This window comes from Scardinius erythrophthalmus, assembly GCF_964197995.2.
Source record: "Scardinius erythrophthalmus genome assembly, chromosome: 7".
Taxonomy (NCBI): Eukaryota; Metazoa; Chordata; class Actinopteri; order Cypriniformes; family Leuciscidae; genus Scardinius; species Scardinius erythrophthalmus.
In genome coordinates, this window is record NC_138227.1 from 41,312,214 (window position 1) to 41,330,988 (window position 18,775).

At 41.6% G+C, this 18,775-nt stretch overlaps 1 protein-coding gene across 1 annotated transcript; it reads left to right on the forward strand.

The window, feature by feature from the left end:
• On the forward strand, window positions 1-3,265 carry LOC308693147 (uncharacterized protein). The gene is made up of 4 exons (XM_081369925.1): window positions 1-150; window positions 574-667; window positions 789-847; window positions 947-3,265. Exons 2-4 carry the CDS (start codon window positions 585-587, stop codon window positions 1,597-1,599), a joined length of 795 nt encoding a protein of 264 aa, XP_081226051.1. The 5' UTR covers window positions 1-150; window positions 574-584; the 3' UTR covers window positions 1,600-3,265.
• The last annotated feature ends 15,510 nt before the right edge of the window (window positions 3,266-18,775 follow it).

An 18,775-nucleotide genomic window follows, 5' to 3' on the forward strand; every position in this document is an offset into this window, starting at 1 on the left:
GTACAGGCAATTTGAAATTTTATCGTATACCTGCTGCCACTACCAGACAAAAAAACCGACGACAGCTGTGGTTAAACGCAATAAAACGAGCGGACTGGACAGAAACGATCATCAAAAATGCTCGCGTATGCAGCGCACACTTCATATCAGGTAAGTTAATGTAAATAAACTATTGTCTTTTCGTTGGTACGTTATGGATTATGGTTTGGTTAAGTAACGTTATCTACAGATTTCTCATAATGCTACATGACTTTTTAGGTCATAGTTAGCGAACTTTGTTCGTAGCACAACTAGCAGTTAACGTTAGCTAACTGCAAACATTAGGTAACATAAACATACACTGTTGGTGTCGTCTCCCTTTCAAACGTTGCTGGTGTTGCAATTGTAGAAAGGGAGAGGATACAGTGAGAAGGCCTGTGTCATGTACAGGTGTGTGTTCAAGTAGTTTTTAGCAACGATTTGCTAACGTTCGTCACTCTTAGTAGCCAACCAGAAGGGTAACGTTAGCTAGCTAACTAACTACATTGTAAGGTAGGCTGACATTAGCTTTAATTACTTATTACTATTTTGTAGGAGAGGCTTCTATGGATGAAGACAGCCCTGACTTCATCCCCTCTGTGTTTTCCTATAAACGGCAGAATGACAGACCTGTGGAAAAGCTGGAGAGGTAAGTGAAATTGAGTTTTCTAAATGTGGCTAGGTGAGTGTTACCATAGGCTGTAACTCGTGTGTGCAGTCCTCCTCACTAAAATCTCTGTTTTGTCTCTGTTTTGTTCTGCTTTTCTAAGGCTGGAAAGGAAGAGGAAAAGGGAATGTTCAACAGTGGAGCAAGAGGCTCCTTGCCATGGTAAGAACATTCAAAATGTTTTATGCACAGTACAATGTTTTTGTCATACATACATTTATCAAACTGCTTTGTCACTTGTCTTTCACAAATGTCTTCCAGCTAATGATGATCCAATGACACCAGAGGAACTAGTGGAAGAAGCTGAGGCTATGGTCCCTGAAGCAGCATACAACAGTCTCAGTGAGAAGTATGATCAACTCAACACTGAATATGTCAACTTAAGAAAAGACTTATGCAAACTTAAAGAGGAGAATGAAAGACTGAAAGAGGAGCTTCAGAAATCACGCTTCTCATTCTCCACAATCAAAAACAGTGCTGCCCACTTTCTGTTTCTCACTGGGCTAACTTCAGTCCTCTTCAGTTGGTTAATGTCAAAAATTAAAGACAGTGTGCAGAAGCAAACTGAGAGTCTCATGCTGGAAGATCATCTATTAGTCGTCCTTATGAAACTGAGATTGGGGCTCAGTAACAGAGATATTGCATATAGGTTCAAAGTTTCTGAAAGCGCAGTGTCAAACATTCTACGGTCCTGGTTGCCTGTAATGGCAGACATTTTGAAATCTATTATTAAATGGCCAAGTAAAGGTGCTGTCCTTAAAAATATGGCCAAAAGTTTCAGGCGACATTTCAAGAGATGCAGGTGTATAATTGACTGTACAGAGATATTCATAGAGAGACCTACTAACTTGACTGCTAGAGCTCAAACCTGGTCCAATTACAAGCATCACAACACTGTTAAAGGGGTCATATAATGGTACATGCACTTTTACAAGTTGATTGCACTGAAATGTCTGTTGGCAGTGCCTGTACACAACCATCCTATCATGATAAAAATCCATCCAGTGGTTTTGTTTTAATCTCCTTATATGTTTGACCATCTCTGAAATCGAGCCGTTCGATATTGTGACGTCATAAGATCGTACGCCACTCCCGCTATTGTGATTGACAGCCGTGTTTCAACACAAGACCCGCCCTGAGCAAGCTGTGACAGCCGTCGTCATAGTAGTCCGCCATTGTTGATATGCTGGAGTAGAATGGCGTCTAAGCGATTGTGGTGTTCTGTTCTTAGATGTAATAAGGAACACAGCAGTCATTTGGATGTTCCTAAATCCGAGCCGTTGAAGAAGCAGTGGCTGAGTTTTGTTTTTGAAGCGATATGCCCAAAGGATTGACGCGGGGATTCCCTCACGGGGATTCCCCACGATCGTCTGTGCTTTCATGTTTGCGCGAATCATTTCACACCAGACAGCTTCACAAACGAGAAAAAACGGATCGGTACCAACGTGTTCCTGCTGAACCTCCAGAAGATGTGAGTGTAATGTTTTATTAACCTTTATATTAGTATTTATATTAATCTTTGCGAAATTTGCAAACCTTGCTGCAGGCTTCATGATGAATGCGTCTAAGGTTTACACTCAGGGTACATTACGGCATGTTTTCTATGTACGACGTTCTCAATATAATTCATAATCCCACGTTTATAACGAATAACACGTGGTTATTGTGTTAGATACGGTCAGAGAATGTCTAATACGGTGTACCCACAGAACAGAGGGGCGGGGTGAGCAAAGCTCATTATCATTTAAAGACACATGCACTGAAACGGCGTGCTGAAAACAGAGCTGTTTTTGACCAGGTAAAATTTGTGTTTTCTTACAATACTAATGAGAATTTTTAATTAAAGTATATTACAAACTTTTAATTTAGACCCTAAAGAATCATATTAGCTTGTACAAAAATGGCATTATATGACCCCTTTAAGTCCCTGGTGGGAATAACACCTGCTGGTGCAGTTTCATTTCTGTCCACGGGCTGGGGTGGGAGAGTGTCAGATAAGCAGATAACACCTGAATCAGGATTTTTGCACTTGTTAGAGTCAAAAGATGAAATCTTAGCAGACAGGGGGTTTTTGATCAGGGATGAACTTGCTGCTTATGGTGCCACTTTGCGTATACCAAATTTCACCAAAGGAAAGAGTCAGTTACTTGCTTGTGAAGTAGATTTATCCAGACAACTGTCGCGTGTGAGAATACATGTAGAGAGAGTTATAAGCAGATGGAAGAGTTTCAAAATTTTGCATTCTGTTATTCCAATTTCCCAAGTTAGCCTTTTGGATGACATGGTGATTGTGTGTGGTGCTCTTACCAATTTGTGTAAATCTGTGGTGCCCAGAAAAGAAGAGAGTATGTTGTGTGTGAAATGTCTGTTGTTGTTGTGTGTCTGTGTGTACAACAATGTACTGACAATTTATATGCTTTTCACTCTACTGTGTGTTACTTTGAGAATTTAATTGTTTTTCTAAACTATTGATTAATTGTGAATCATCTGTGATCGTATATACATTGTTGTGATTAATTGTGACTGGAATTTTTAAGAACCTGGTAAGAAAGAATAATTAAATACAGAAAGTTTATAATTAATTTGCAGTGTTCAAAAATTTTTTTTAGAAAATATCCTGAGTTGTCCACACCACAAAATCACAGTACTGGACAATGCAGGCAAACATGTGCAGTTGAACCTGGTGGTAGTACTGGTGTGTCTTCTTTAGTTGGAATGTTTGGTTAAGGCAGAAATCCTCACTGACTGTCACACCCTGTAGGCCTTCCCTGTATTTATATGGGCATTTGATTTCCAAGACCCCTTCCCCACAGCAGGAGCACACAACTTTCCCATCTGTAGATGCGCCTAGGTGCGGTTCATCAGGTCGAATCACAAAACCACATAGACTAACCGTTACATTTTGATGGGTTTTGTTGACCACTTTGGTGTAGCACTCCCTAGCAATTTCCTCCTTGTCTTTTCCCCATACAACTGCTGGAACCTGTATGTTTGTGTCATGGTAGCGCATGATTTTGCCCAGGGTGGTTTTGTGCAGATGGTCACCTTTACATACAGTATAAAATGTTGTGTTGGTAATCCTGCCTGCCTTGTGAGTGTGCCAGTCTTGGGACTTTGCCTGTAGTTTTGTGATGGACTCAAGTTTCTCACACTGATCAGGGTGGATGTTTCTTCTCATGTTCAGATAGGCTTCCTCACATTTATCTCTGATGTCCCCATGTGTGTGCTGTCTGAGCGTCGGGTCGTACAAGGCTTTGAGTGGCTCTGGCAACTCTGGAGCATGTTCTACCTCTAGCTCAGACTCAGACGCTGTGTCAATGTCACTGTTTTCTATGCTGGTCAGAACAGCAGCATCAGGGGCAATCGAATACAGTTCCTGGATGTCTTCATCTGTGAGCTCTAGAAGATGACATAGGACAACAATATTTAACACATTCATTTTGATTGGCATTTTATGAATACACAGCTAAATGAACATGCAAAGTGGGTGAAAAGCATTGGTTTAGTAAAAGTAACAACACTGACAATACTCCACAACAAGTAAAGGTCCTGCATTCAAAACCTTTCTATGTAAGTATGTAAGAATTATCAGTAAAATATAGTCACAGTTCTTAAGTAATAGTACTGTACAATAGTACTTACTGTGCAATAAAATCGTCCCTGTCAGTGTTTTACTATTTTTAGTTTTATACTATTTACTATTACTATTTACTATCTGATGTCCTGGATTAATAGAACTGCTCCATCTGATATTGTATTGCTTTCTTGGTTGTCTCATATCTGGTAATATTGTTGTATGTAAAATGTGTTGAGATTCAACTAAGCACTTACAAGTTTGACTGGACACTTGAGAGTGAACCATCTAGCAGAATAGCTCTGACCTGGTCAGTTTGTAATTGCAGCTTAATTCTTAACTTTATCTTAGATCCCTTTGTTTCTCTTGACAAAGTAACAAAGCCTCATCTACTCTGGTAAATGCCTGTAGCACTGCTACTGAACCTCCTGACTTTGGCTGGAACTGCTGCTGTCAACTGTCTTTTAGGCCTCTGGAAGTTGATCTCCCTAACTTTGGCTGGTTTGACCTCTCTCTTTGTCTGTTTCCAGAGACATTCTCCTGATGTGCCTGCTGGCTGCTCGGTCCTCCCCATCCTAACATACAGCTCCACCTTAAATAGCACTGCAGCTGCATGGCTGCAGCAGGACCCTAGACTTATGTCAGATGGAAAATTAAAGGTATAGCGGAGGATCTTTCCGAATTTTAGATAAGAAACGCCCTCTCCACTTTTTGAAAAAATGCACATGCGCAACACACTACCTGCTACCTGCTAACGCCTATTAAACGTGTGCGAGGTTCTCCTCGTGCACGCTCTGTTTACAAGTTGCTGTCGGCATCGCTCATACAAGATTACTTTCCAAAAGAAGATTTGCACTTTTTCTCCAAATAGCATGCCAAACTTTACCTGTTGAGTAGAAACTTCGCGACTGAGGCATCAGTGGGAAGCCCAACCGGTGTTTTCAGCGCACGCCATCGTGTGAAACAATCTCCCAAAAACACTCTGATCTTGTTTCTCTCTTCTGAGGCCTTTCTCTTCTTCTCATACAGTTCGTACAAACTTTTTCTCTTGTGACTCTCAGACATTTTCAAAGGACCCGGTGAAACGGCGAGCTTCAATGAATGGCTGAGCTCTAGCTCACCACACATAAACACCTGAAAGTGCGCATGCGCAGAAAGCGGAAACTAAGGGACGAGCACGTACGACGGCCTTACGTAAACATATCACCAGAATGATTGACACTTAGGTGGACCAATAGTTTACACTACCCACCCGGAAAAAGAAAATCCTCCGCTATACCTTTAAGAAATGAAACTAAGTGATAACTTGTTGCTCAACTCATAGCATAGCTAACACAACAACATCACTAACACACCAACATAGCTAACACAACATAATGTTAGCTAACATAACTGTTTACAACAAAAGTGATTTTTCATTTAAATTCAATATCAAATGTGAGCTTTCTAATCTGATATTAGCTACTCACCCAGCCATGCAAGTGCAGTTCACCGTCAAGATGTAGTTGTTTCTTCTGTTTACAATGACCCAAGCCTGGTACATGGTCGTCTTCTGCGCTGGCTAGGCAGAACTTCGGATCGTACAACACAAAACTCGTCTGTTAAATCTTTGTATTTTAAGTCTTGTATGTGACTATTCAGTACGTAGTTATACGCGTCTAAGGATTTATACGCCCTCAGTTTCTCTTTACTATACACGCTCGGTTTCTCTATCAGGTAAGTGTAGATGTCAGGCCACTCAATCGGAGGTAATCCTGTCAGATCGTTCATCCAATGAGTGATTGTGTACGGGTCGACCAATCTGGTTCCGTCTGTTAAAGTTAACTTTTTCAAATAACTTTCGCGGTCCCGGACAGTGCGTGACCTTAAATATTCAGATAAAACAGATATATTCAGATTTTCTCCAGCCATTGTTAAAAAAAACAAGCTAACAAAACTCGCTAGCTACCGTTTGTTCAAGTGTTGAGGGGAATCTTTCTGCCTCCAGCTAAGCCCCGCCCACACAAATACGTCACAATGTTTACCAACTGTAAAAGGGTCTATAGGGCTGCACGATTTTGGGATTTTTTTTTTTATTTATCTGGTTAAAATTGCGATTTACAAATGTACAAAAAATATATATATAATAAACACCAGGTTTGTTGTGCCTTGTAGGCATATACTTGTATGGCTGCATAAAATAATAATAACAATAGCCAATAGCAGGCGGCCTTTAAATCGTTAAAAATGAACACTTCAATACACTACACTAGAGAAAATATATGGATTATCATATGTAACTTCAAATGTTTCCATTCGTTATGACGTTATGAAATGAGATTGGAGTAAAAACATGAAGCCTAATGTTTGGAGCATTTTGCTTTTCAAACGCACAGCGCGAGTGACCCAAACTCACAGCATGTGCAGAGAACATTTACTGAAGCGATTGAGCCGCTCCAAACTAGTGTTGCACGATGTATCGATACTTCAAAAGTATCGCGATACTCGGAAATTAAAAATGTCACGATACCTAAATTGATCAGTATCGATACTTAAAAAACAAAACAAAAAAAACCCGCCTCCCTATGGACGTCTGTGTTTTTTTCCTGACGCACGCAGCAAAGAACCTGCCGCTGTCAGTGTCATGTGGCAAAACACTACAGAGATGGTTGCATGTGCGAGCACAATCGTTTATATACTGTCTATGAGCACAAGTGGTCCACGACTCGTAGAAAATGATGACGCGAGGAGGAGTGACATATGGAAGTAAGTTGCCTACCTTGCTCTGTTGCACAGTGCACCGATACTTCAAAAGAAAACCGGAAATTAAATACGTCACGATTCCTTAATTTATTAGTAGGCTATCGCTTCTAATAATGACCGCGTTCCAGATTTGTAAAGGCCTGACACACACTGGCTGCGTGTCGTGTCCGTTTTGATTTCGGCTCTCATGTTAACTGCCTGCGTGACACACATGCGTCTGGGCGCAGCTCGAGACGCGCGGAAAACGCGTACATGCTAGAAATTGAACCGACGCCTATTTTTCACGCGACACGCACGCGTCTTGGAACCGTTTCCAGGCAAAATAGAATAGGAAAAGATGTTTTGACACGAATACATATTAATCAATGACATTTTGATGTTTAAAAGTTTTGACAATTATAAAATATAAAATGTAATTTAAAAAATATGATCGATTTTCAAATATTGCACCTCTCAATACAGAACGAATTATTCTGTAGCCTATTTTGCCGTCAACACTGCCGACGTTGTCTTTATGTTTAACATGAAGTATAGGCCTTCCACAACTCTCTCACCACGTCAAATATATCACCAATAAGGCTTATCATACCAATATTAAACATTGTTTAATATAATTGCTGTTCATATTTTTTATTCAATTCAGAATCAAGATAAAGCTCTTATGTTTCTTATGATAAATGAGATAATGCTGCTAAATTTATTTTATTTTTTACCTTGAATGTCATTGCTCTAATTAATTTTTTATATTTTGATATTTCATATTTTGTTCAAATGTTTCATATATCTGCTGTTCATATGTTCATTTATTAGTGTGTTATATCAGTGGTTCCCAAACCTGTCCTGGAGTACCCCCAACACTGCACGTTTTCAATGTCTCCCAAATCAAATACACCTGATTCAACTTATCAGCTCATTAACCCATGTGATAATGAGCTGATGAGTTGAATCAGGTGTGTTTGATTAGGGAGACAAAGAAAACTTGCAGTGTTGGGGGTACTCCAGGACAGGTTTGGGAACCACTGTGTTATATGATTAGAATGTTGTCCAGGTTTTAAAATAAAGCACAGCAATGATATTTGAGTGTTTCTCCCTTTTCAGGAAAAGTATCGAAAAAGTATCGAAATCGCAATACTTTACTTGGTATCGGTATCGAAACAATAATTTTGGTATCGTGACAACACTACTCCAAACTATGAAACATTATTGTTACCACATTATACATATGAGCAAGCATTATATTATACGGTCGTGCCTGCGCGATTACCTTGCTTTTTTTCCTATCAGTGCGACAGAGACTCATATAACCCTGTCTATTTTTGTCATACAGGCAAGTGTTATACATCAATCAAAACTGTTAAATGTCTTCTTTTATTTGTCTACACTCATAATAAAAACAAAATGTTTTGTTTTTCGTAAAATAAAGAAAATAAACATGATGCACGTTCTGCCGTCTCTCTAAGTGTGAAGTTCATTCTGAAACGCCACAGAAAATTAACTGTAACTCAGCGAATGTTTGCCACAGAGACATGAGACATATGTCTTTACAAAACTTGAAGTCTCTATTCTTAAATTATGTAAATCAATCTCAAAAACAAATTTTTAAGTAATCCGTATGTAAGCAACGAGAGGTACAGTTTCTCAAGCGCATTCTCATTACCTCTAATGTGACACACCCATGCGCGCAAGAGCAATTCACATGCAAATCATCCATGTGAAGGACAGCAGACCTGTAAACGCCCCATCACCTCAAAACAAACCATTAGACTTCATCAGCCCTCTGATTTTCATAGAGTTTGGAAGACACATTGTGATGTGATGTGCTGTGCTGTTTAATTAAAAAAAAATTAACTTGGAAAATCACAGTTCGATTTTCTTCCCCAAATCGCGCAGCCCTAGTAACAGTTATTTTTAAAAAAAATTTACAGAAACCAGACGCCACTGATGAGTCTTTCTGACATTCACACGAGTCTCACTGATGAGTTTTTCTAACATTCACACAAGTCTCTGTACATGAACATGGTAAAATAAAAAAAGCAAACACTTTGGACATGACAGGTATGTTGAACAGGAACTGTTTTAGGAATGGCACAAAGGTGTGTGACTGTTCAAGTCTCTGTCTTTAGATCAGTGTGTTCAATACCACCAGAGGTTAAGATCGATTTGCTAACTATAGCCTGCATAGATAGGAGAGTGAATGACACTTCACTAACCACTTCTTGCATAACTCAAGTCAGTTTAGGATGAGCTTCAAAAATACCTCGGTTATGACTGTAACCTGAAGAGGGAACGAGATGCTGCGTCGATTGTCGCTCAGGGTACGCTTTGTGTGATGATGTCTTGAAGCACATATGAAATCAGCCCAATGGTGTGGCGGCACATCAGAGGCGGGTCAGAACCAGGAAACTATAAAGCATGCCCAAAAACAAAGCAGCGCTAGTGGGTGAGAACGACATCTCGATGCCGAACTGCCAACTGATGCAGCTGAGCCAGAATCAACCAACCGTCAATGTAGTTCATGATGTGAATACCCTGCAGGCGCAGAGGCACCAGAGCTGCATCTACAAATTTCGTGAAAGTGTGGGGTGATAGTGCTAAGCCAAACAGAAGAACTCGATATTGGTATGCTTTGCCCCTGAAAGCAAACCTCAGGAACTTCCTGTGATATGGAAGGATGGATATATGGTAGTATGCATCCTTGAGATCTATCATGACAAATCAGTCCTCGGATCTGATCGGTGGCATGATTTGTCTCATAGTTAACATTTTGAACTTTAGCTGCATGACTGACTCGTTCAGAACTCGCAGATCCAAAATGGGGCGCAACCCCCCATCCTTCTTTAGAACTATGAAATACCGACTGTTGAACCCGGTTTCCCTTTTTTTCCAATACAAGAATTTGCTCGGGGCCAACCACAGAGTATAGGACCCTCATAAACCTGGGCGGGCGAGACTTGAACTGTATTTGATTACCTTTTTTTATGGTCCGCAGAACCCAACGAGAAACATTTGGCAGTAGCTTCCACGCTGCCAAAAATTATGCTAGAGGTACCAGCCTCTCGAGACTGGCTTCTGGTTTTTGTAGCGCAATCAGTCCGACACCCTGTAATGGCGAGCCGACAGGGAACGACTGAACTGACTGCTCTGGGACCTTCCTCGAAGGGGGCGGGCATCCCAGGAACACTACGTTTCCAGGTGGACCCTGAGATATGTGCTCGTCGGATACCACTGCGCCCAGAAAAACACGAGGTGGCGAGGTTAGCATAATGGTCCCCTGAGGGCACCGAAGGGCAGCAGGCACTGTATAATGAGGTGTTAACTGCTTTACATCGGGGGAGACTGCCCTCGTTGGCCTGACCCCTCGGACGACAGGACCTTTTCCCAGCAGCCTTCTTGGAAATAATGACGTCCTCAGATCCGTCTTACCCCTTGAAGGCTGCGGTTGAGAGCGCTTTGCCTGTCCCCAATCTTTTTGAGGGGGATCACGGGAAGCTACGCTCTGCTTTTGAGTGGCGTGGTGTGAGGAGCTGGCTTTAGATGTTTGGGGCTGCTCCTGCTCAGCAGCCCCAGAGACATGAGAGCGGCGGGGGTTGCCTCCTGTTTGGCTGCCTCCTGGAACCTCTCGACGACTGAGTTAACAGGGTCGCCGAAGAGGCCAGAAGGTGACAGGGGTGCATCCATAAGGGAGTCCTTATCTTTCTCCTTTATATTGCTCAGGTTGAGCAATAGATGCTTCTCAGTGGTGGCCCTGAGAGATAGATCTGTGGCCCGACGCAGTTCAGATACCACATCAGGCCCAATACACCTGTCCTCATCCATACAACAATCTCCTAACAACTCAGCCTGGTAGGCCTGCAGCATAGTGCACACATAGTGTGTAGGCATGCTGCAGCCTAACCTGCGGCTGAGTAAGCCTTACCCACTAAAGATGAAGCTGTTCTAACTGGCTTAGTGGGTAATACCAGGGCCTTTAGGGAAGATGCTGATTCAGGGAAGAGATAGCTCGCGAGCCTTTGGCACCTTTGGCATCTCCCCATTTATAGTTCGAAATAGAGGAATAGTTAGATGTTTGTGCACTATATACTCTATAGGAAACTGGTTTCTCCCACGATCTCGAGACCTCGGTGTGAAGATCGGGGGAAAACAGAAGGCCCCGGCGTTGAGGTTGTGAGCGAAATGGCAGGAAGCGTTCAACTAGATTACTCTTTGTACGAACATCCTGCTTATCAGCTGGCCAGTCGAGACTTAATCTTTCCACAGCTCTCGTCACAACGTCAACTAGCCCCTCAAAAGCATGAAACTGAGGTTCCTCAGAACTAGATAGCTACAGTGTAGGTGCCTCAATCGGGGTGGAAGTAACCGCAGCACGTTTCTTCCAAACCCTTTGAGAAGTCACTGGATCTATCATGTGAAGGTAGAGATAAGGCTGGGCCCGTCTCTAACCCTGCTGACAGATCCATTTGTGAACCCCGCATGGGAAGCACATGTCAAGTCAAGTCATCTTCATTTATATAGCGCTTTTAACAATGTAGATTGTCTCAAAGCAGCTTTACAGAGATAAGCGTATAATTTAAGGTAACAGAGATTGTTTCGGCTTTACAGCAGAGTTAAGTTATTTCCATCTAAAGTTAGTTTTAATTGATTTGGTTCCGTCGCAATGATCATTTGTTATTAAATTAGGGGCCGCTAAGACGACACCATTCTCTCTACACAGACTTTAAACGCGAACCTGTGAGAAACGCTGATGGCGGTCACATGCGCATTTAGAATGGGTTCTATAGTTATGTGCGTTAGAATATACGCAGGTTTGGAATTCCCTACAAGCCAAGCCTAAACAAAATACTTGTCTTTCCTTATAAATTTTGATAAGGAATTTTATTTTATTTGTTGCTTTGGGGTAGGACCGCAAGACGAATTTTCCCGACAACGCCTTATCTGTAGAGTGGTAGTGGGATCCTCCATAGGGAGAGACTAGTTGGCACTTCAGCACTGCGTTGTCATCGGTCCAGGGGAAGGTCCTTCGTCAGATCTGGATACGGCCTGGATCCGGCAGGCTGCAGGAAAAACCTTGGGATAAACACAGACACTAAAATTAGCGTAGATGCCATTCTTCTCATGATGTAACGAGTACATCAGGATTTTTGGGAAGTGTTCCCGGTTCCGGCTGACCTAATCTATGCAGCATAACATTAAATTATAGAAGTCTATAATGTATTATGTGAAAGCTAGGTCAAAGAGATGTGTCTTTAATCTGGCTTTGAACTGACAGAGTGTGTCTGCTTCCCGGACAATGGTAGGAAGACTGTTCCAGAGTTTTGGTGCTAAATAGGAAAAGGATCTACCGCCAGCAGTTGATTTTGATATTCTAGGTATAATCAACTGGCCGGAATTTTGAGATCGTAATAGACGTGACGGACTATAATGCGTTAAGAGCTCGCTCAAGTACTGCGGAGCTAAACCATTCAGTGCTTTGTAAGTAATCAGCAATATTTTAAAATTTATGCGATGTTTAATAGGGAGCCAGTGCAGTTTTGACAGAACTGGGCTAATATGGTCATACTTCCTGGTTCTGGTAAGAACTCGAGCTGCTGCGTTTTGGACCAGCTGTAGTTTGTTTATTAAGCGTGCAGGGCAACCACCCAGTAGAGCATTACAATAATCTAGCCTTGAGGTCATGAACGCATGAACTAATTGTTCCGCATTTGTCAATGAGAGCATATGACGTAATTTAGATATATTTTTAAGATGGAAAAATGCAGTTTTACAGATACTAGACACGTGACTTTCAAATGAAAGATTGGTATCAAAGAGCACACCCAGGTTCCTAACCAACGACGAAGACTTAACAGAGCAGCCATCAAGTGTTAGACAGTATTCTAGATTATTCTAGATGTGTATTACACATCACAGTGCTCACAGCCAGCGCCCTCGAGTGCTGACTGTGCATGCTCCTCACCCAAACAAGCAACACAAAGGATGTGTGTGTGTCCACCCGTTAAATAACGCGGGCAGGGGTGCACACACAGTCTAAATTGCTGCTTGCTCACCATAGTCTTTGATATAGCTGATATATATACACCAAATAGACAGAGACAGTTTCACACTGGGCACTTGCTGAAGACACAGAAGCTAGTGCTGCTTTGTTTTGGCCAGGCTTTATAGTTTCCTGGTTTGTGACGTCACCCACCTCTGACGTTCCGCCACACCATTGGACTGATTTCACATGTGCTTCAAGACATCATCACGCAAAATGTTCCCTCATCGTCAATCGATGCAGCGCGAGTTCCCTTGAAAGGGAACTATCCACTATCCTTACAATATAATCCTTACAATAAAAAAAATAATTACAATGTATAAATACATGTATTTTTAAGTGTATTAATTGAACACACTTGTATGACTTGTATTACACATATTATGTAATAAATAGAACTATACAGCAGAATTTGAATTTGTCCTATATTTGCACAAGTTAGCATGATTGATCATTATTTTCCTGTTTATTAGGCTTTGAAGCTGCTTTGAAACAGTCTGTATTGTATAAAGCGCAAGAGAAATAAAGGTGACTGGACATAACTCTTGACTTGACTAAATAACTAATAACTCCACTACCTAAACATGTTTTTTTTAGCCATTAAGGCCAAATTTTCTGTAAAGCAGCTTTAAAACAACATTAATTGTGCTATTAAAATAAAAATGACTTAAACCTCCTTCAGCCGGTATGGGGTTTCTGGGGTGGTATTGGGTGGTTACTAGGACATTGCTGGTCAAATGACCACCTTTTATTGAGGGTTTTTACAAAATACGTAGCCACAACTATGATCAGTAGTAATAATTATCTTGACTTACTAAACACCACTAATTAATTTCTTTCTAGTTATAACATAATTAACTTTCACCCCTGTTTTAAAAAGGGTTACCTCTTTCTTGATATTTACTTATTTATTATCTGGACATTATATTGTTATTAATGGCTTTATTAACTGGATTGGTGACAAAATAAACTATAGGTTTCAGTGATGGTGCTAATTCAGATCAGTAATGTCCACATTTAAAATTCAGCTAGATCTTTTTATAGTAAACTAAGTAATTTGGCCTTATAGCCATTAGATGGCAGCACATGCCTGGTAAGTGCAATAGTTAGAAGACTGCCGGCACACTGGATGATGCTAGATCATGCTAGAGAGAGAGAGAGAGAGAGAGAGAGAGAGAGATTGCACACTTTATTTGGTTTATATGCAGAATTAGACTTCAACACAGACACATACATTCTTAAGAAATGCAGTTTTATAACAGTTTGGGGAATTTATAATTCAATAATTTGTAAATAATTCCATAACAGACATAGGCCTATATGGACCCTTTGGCCTCTTTATGAAAAAGAGATCCTGAGACCCTGACAATTTTCCTCTTTGATCACTACAATATCAACAGTCCATATGAACAAACATGCACACCCCTCTAGTTCAGTCGCTGTCACCCACATTAAACCAAACAAAATGTTTGCTGTTTTTTAACAGCTGTTTGCTGTGCTCAAGATGCACATCAGTAATGTTTTTTTCTAAGGCACGTTTATAAGGCCTACTCCTGGCTTAATCTAAGCCCTGTCTGTGAAACCAGGCCGCAAAGTTTTGCTCCTTGTTTGCTGCAGCATTGGAATTTGGCAAAGTTCTATCAGCTATTTGATTTTAATGTTTTTGCAAAACAGTCGCAGACAAAAGAGCTCATGATGAAGGAATGTACAAAACAAAATAAAAATAAATAAAAAACAACACGCCACAATAATACCTTTTACTCCACCTGCACCCTCCGACGCTCAAAGTTCCCGCCTTAGGTATCATCTGCCTTATGAGCATATATACCTAACAACAAAGCTGCAAAAACAACAGGACTCCTGTGTTAATACTCATCAAGGCTCTTGGGTAGACGCCGAGAACGCCTCGCCTCCATAATCAGGACCCCCACATGAAGAGCAGCACACCTCTGGTTTCAGCATAATTACAGACAGGCGATAATCAGGTCACCCCAGCGGGGCCAAGTGAGCCGGCGGAGGTGTTAATAAACATTCCTCCCCACTTTTTTTTTTTTTGTTCTTTTTCCTGAGGTAAGAAAGAGAGACGAAAAAGAGAGAAGCCTGCCCGCCTGGGCACAGTGGAATTGAATAGATACCCTGGGGCATGACACCCCCTGAAAGGTTACTCTCTATCTAACACAACAGAGAAAAAAGAGAACGAGGGAGATAGAAGGAGAAAGGGGTGAACTCAGACCCATTTTCCCTTGGAGTTTAAGGGGGAAAAAAAGATCTTAACATTTTAAAATAATTCAAATGTTAACATTTCACAGATTAGCATAAGGATTGCTTGCAGTCACAGGGCTGTGAAATAAAATATAATGTTCTTTTTTGGGAAAGAAAAAAAACCCCTCAAAGATAGACATAACCCAAGGTGCAGAGTCTGATTCTCAGAAAGCAGATCTGTAAAGAAAGGAATTATATAAGAACTTCTAATAAAAGCATTCAAATTAGTTACATTTTTTTTACTATTGGTTGCTATACTTTTCAAAGTTGTTGAAAGTTACACTCCACACTTTTGGTAATTCATTAAGCCATGCAAAAAGTTGGCAAAGTTTGAATGTAGCATTCAGGTAAAAATCAAAGTGGAATGACTCGCATATGTATGTGAAAAGTGTTTACTGGCTTTTTTGTTGTTGTTGTATTAATTCACAGCTTCCAGACTCTGTAAGTCGATTGCCCTGGCTTTACATGATGATAGTGAAGATGGCTTTGTTTATTCAAATCTTACTTAGTGTTCTGAAACTGATTGTTTGACAGAAGGTTCAAATAATTTCATTTGTATTATAAGAATAAAGTTAAAAATCATTTTAATTTGCGACTGTTTATATACTCATTTAATTCTCTCTGTTTTCCCTTGTGTTCATATGTTTATACTGTACCATACAAGTATTTTTATAGGCAATGTTAAGTAATAACCCAAAATTAGTGCATTATTTGGTTAATGTAAAGCATCCACACCAATGCTTCAAGGCGCAAGGCCTGTTCTAGACATTAAGCGGCCTTAGCAGTGCTATCTCAAGCAGAGTAGGATGTTTCTTCCTAGGGCCTCCACATTAGGCCTCATTCACACAGCCTGCGACTTTGTCTCTGTGTGCTGCCGTTCCTAAAATAGTTGGGTTGCTAGTAGGGATTCTAACTGCTGGTTGCCTAGTAACATTTATTAATTAAATTAGTGGCCGTCATGCCATGTCAGTGACATTGAATATTTTTTCCTGCCTTGCTAAACATAAACATTTTGGAAAATATTGTATTTAAATGGAATAAATCTATAAAATATGTAATATCAAAGCTGCACAAAATGGCCTGTCCTGATTTTGCAGAGTTAGACGCGTTCCTGGGTCAACATACTGTTGATCCTGGAACAACATTCCAGTCTGAAAATGTAATCCTAACCTTTTCCCTACCCCTAAGCTTAGCCCTACCCATAACTTATTCCTAAAATCATAGGGAAATGATAGGTGAATAACACTGATGTATAGCACCTAGCCCCGGTTGTAAGCCTAAACTTGACATAAACTTCAAATCTGATTTGAAGTCTCTCAAATCTGATTTGTTGATTTGAATGTTGTTGCACTTGGTGAAATTAGGTTCTGTGCACAAAATGTGCTGTTTGTCATAAGCTGTGTTTCCATCAAAACTTACTTTCAGACACCAGCGAGTGTTTAAAATAACTTCCTTGTGGTCTGATGGGGATTCTGATCACTGTATGAGGCAGAAATACACATTTCTGTCATGAAACTCTAGAATGCACAGGCTAATAGGTCCTTAACTTAAGCCGCTTGCAATCATATCATTCTCTATAGGGCACAGCTGATTGGTTCCTTCTGTATCGATAGCTCATCCTTCAAATACTTGGTCAGCATTTGCCTTAGCAGTGAAATTCAACATCTAAGATAAGTGAACGGTCTTTCTTATGTCATATCATTATGCGTTTGCGTGGTCTGCTTTAGCAATTCCTTATGAAGTAACAATATACAAGGTGTAATTGTCACAGGTCGGGGTGGGCCAAGCCAGACTGCACCCACCCCTGGGGACCGGGCACCGCCTCGAGGAGCGTGTCAAGGAACCAGACAAAAACAGAGGATAAAGGAATAACAATTTCTTTATTAAGTTAAAAGCAGGTAAATTTGAAAAGTCCTAATTAAAATCTCTTCTTTCGCCAGAAGCAATTCGATGAGCCCCCTGGACCGGAGCGGGATGGACGTTCGTGGACACCCTGCGGCTCGTCGGAGAGGAATCAGAGGAGGACGCACACCACTCAGGTAAGCCACTGGGTAAGTACTCTTTACAAGGCTCTCAAGGAAGTCTTGGCTACACGGACCCCATTCGGACTGGAACCAGGTAAGTATTCGCAGTGAGGATGGAACGAATGCCGGAGGCTGCCCAGAGGTAAGTATCCAGAGGACGGGGATCCTCGACTCAGACGGGTCACAGGGACGCAGGTGGCGAGCGGGCCGGGCCAGGAGGGGACCATGAACAGCAGAACAACACTTTAATCGAGACACATGCCGTAGTTACTCTCTTTCCTTCTGAACAGTAGCAACACTTTGCAACACGGGCGTGGAGGACCACCCGGCAAGAGAACACTTCACTTTGGCTGTGCCCTGCAACGATACAACAGGGTTCAATGGTTCAACAAGATGCGACACTTGACAATGATACCTTCTCTCCTTCTGAACAGGGCGGAGGCTTTCAGTGGGGACAGGTGGGGACCACCAGACGGAGAGGACGCTTCGAGGGAGACACTCCACTTGACTGTACACTGTAACCAGGTAACAGGATTCAACTTCCCAACAGCATATGGAACGTTTCAATTGCAATACCTTCTCTCTTTCTGAACAGGACAAGCCTTCAATGGGACAGGTGGGGGCCACCAGACGGAGAGGACACTTGAGCGAGACACTCCACTTCGGCTGGGCACTGTAACCAGGTAACAGGATTTAACTCCCCCACAGCATATGGAACGTTCAATTGAAATACCTTCTCTCGTTCTGAACAGGACAAGCCTTCAATGGGACATGTGGAGACCACCAGACGAAGAGGACACTTGAGCGGGACACTCCACTTCGGCTGTGCACTGTAACCAGGTAACAGGATTTAACTGTTCAACAGCATATCAAACGTTCATTCAAATACCTTTTCCTTTTCCGAACAGGACAGCGACTTTCAATGGGGCATATGGAGACCACCAGACGGGAAGGATGCTCTAAGCAAGACACTCCACTTCAGCTGTACACTGTATCGATGCAACAGGATTTGACCATTCAGCAGTAATAAAACATTCAGCTGCAATACCTTCTCTCGTTCCAACCAGGCAGCGGCTTTTGATAGGGACGTGTGGAGACCACCAGACGGGAAGGATGCTTTAAGCGAGACGCTCCAGTTCAGCTGTGCGCTGTAACAATGCAACAGGATTTGACCATTCACAGTGGATGAAACATTCATCTGTAATACCTTCTCTCATTCCAACCAGGGCAGCGGCTTTCGATCGGGACGTGTGGAGACCACCAGACAGGAAGATTGCTTTAAGCAAGGCGCTCCAGCTCAACTGTGCGTTGTAACAATGCAACAGGATTTGACCATTCAACAGTGGATGAAACATTCATCTGTAATACCTTCTCTCATTCCAACCAGGGCAGCGGCTTTCGATCGGGACGTGTGGAGACCACCAGACGGGAAGATTGCTTTAAGCAAGACGCTCCAG

What these genes read in the sequence shown, in the direction of transcription:
- LOC308693147 (XM_081369925.1), top strand. Translation starts at nt 585, where the DNA reads ATGGATGAAGACAGCCCTGACTTCATCCCCTCTGTGTTTTCCTATAAA. An exon ending in CCTGTGGAAAAGCTGGAGAG is followed by an intron (nt 668 to 788) that starts GTAAGTGAAATT and finishes TGCTTTTCTAAG; the next exon opens with GCTGGAAAGGAAGAGGAAAA. An exon ending in GCAAGAGGCTCCTTGCCATG is followed by an intron (nt 848 to 946) that starts GTAAGAACATTC and finishes AATGTCTTCCAG; the next exon opens with CTAATGATGATCCAATGACA.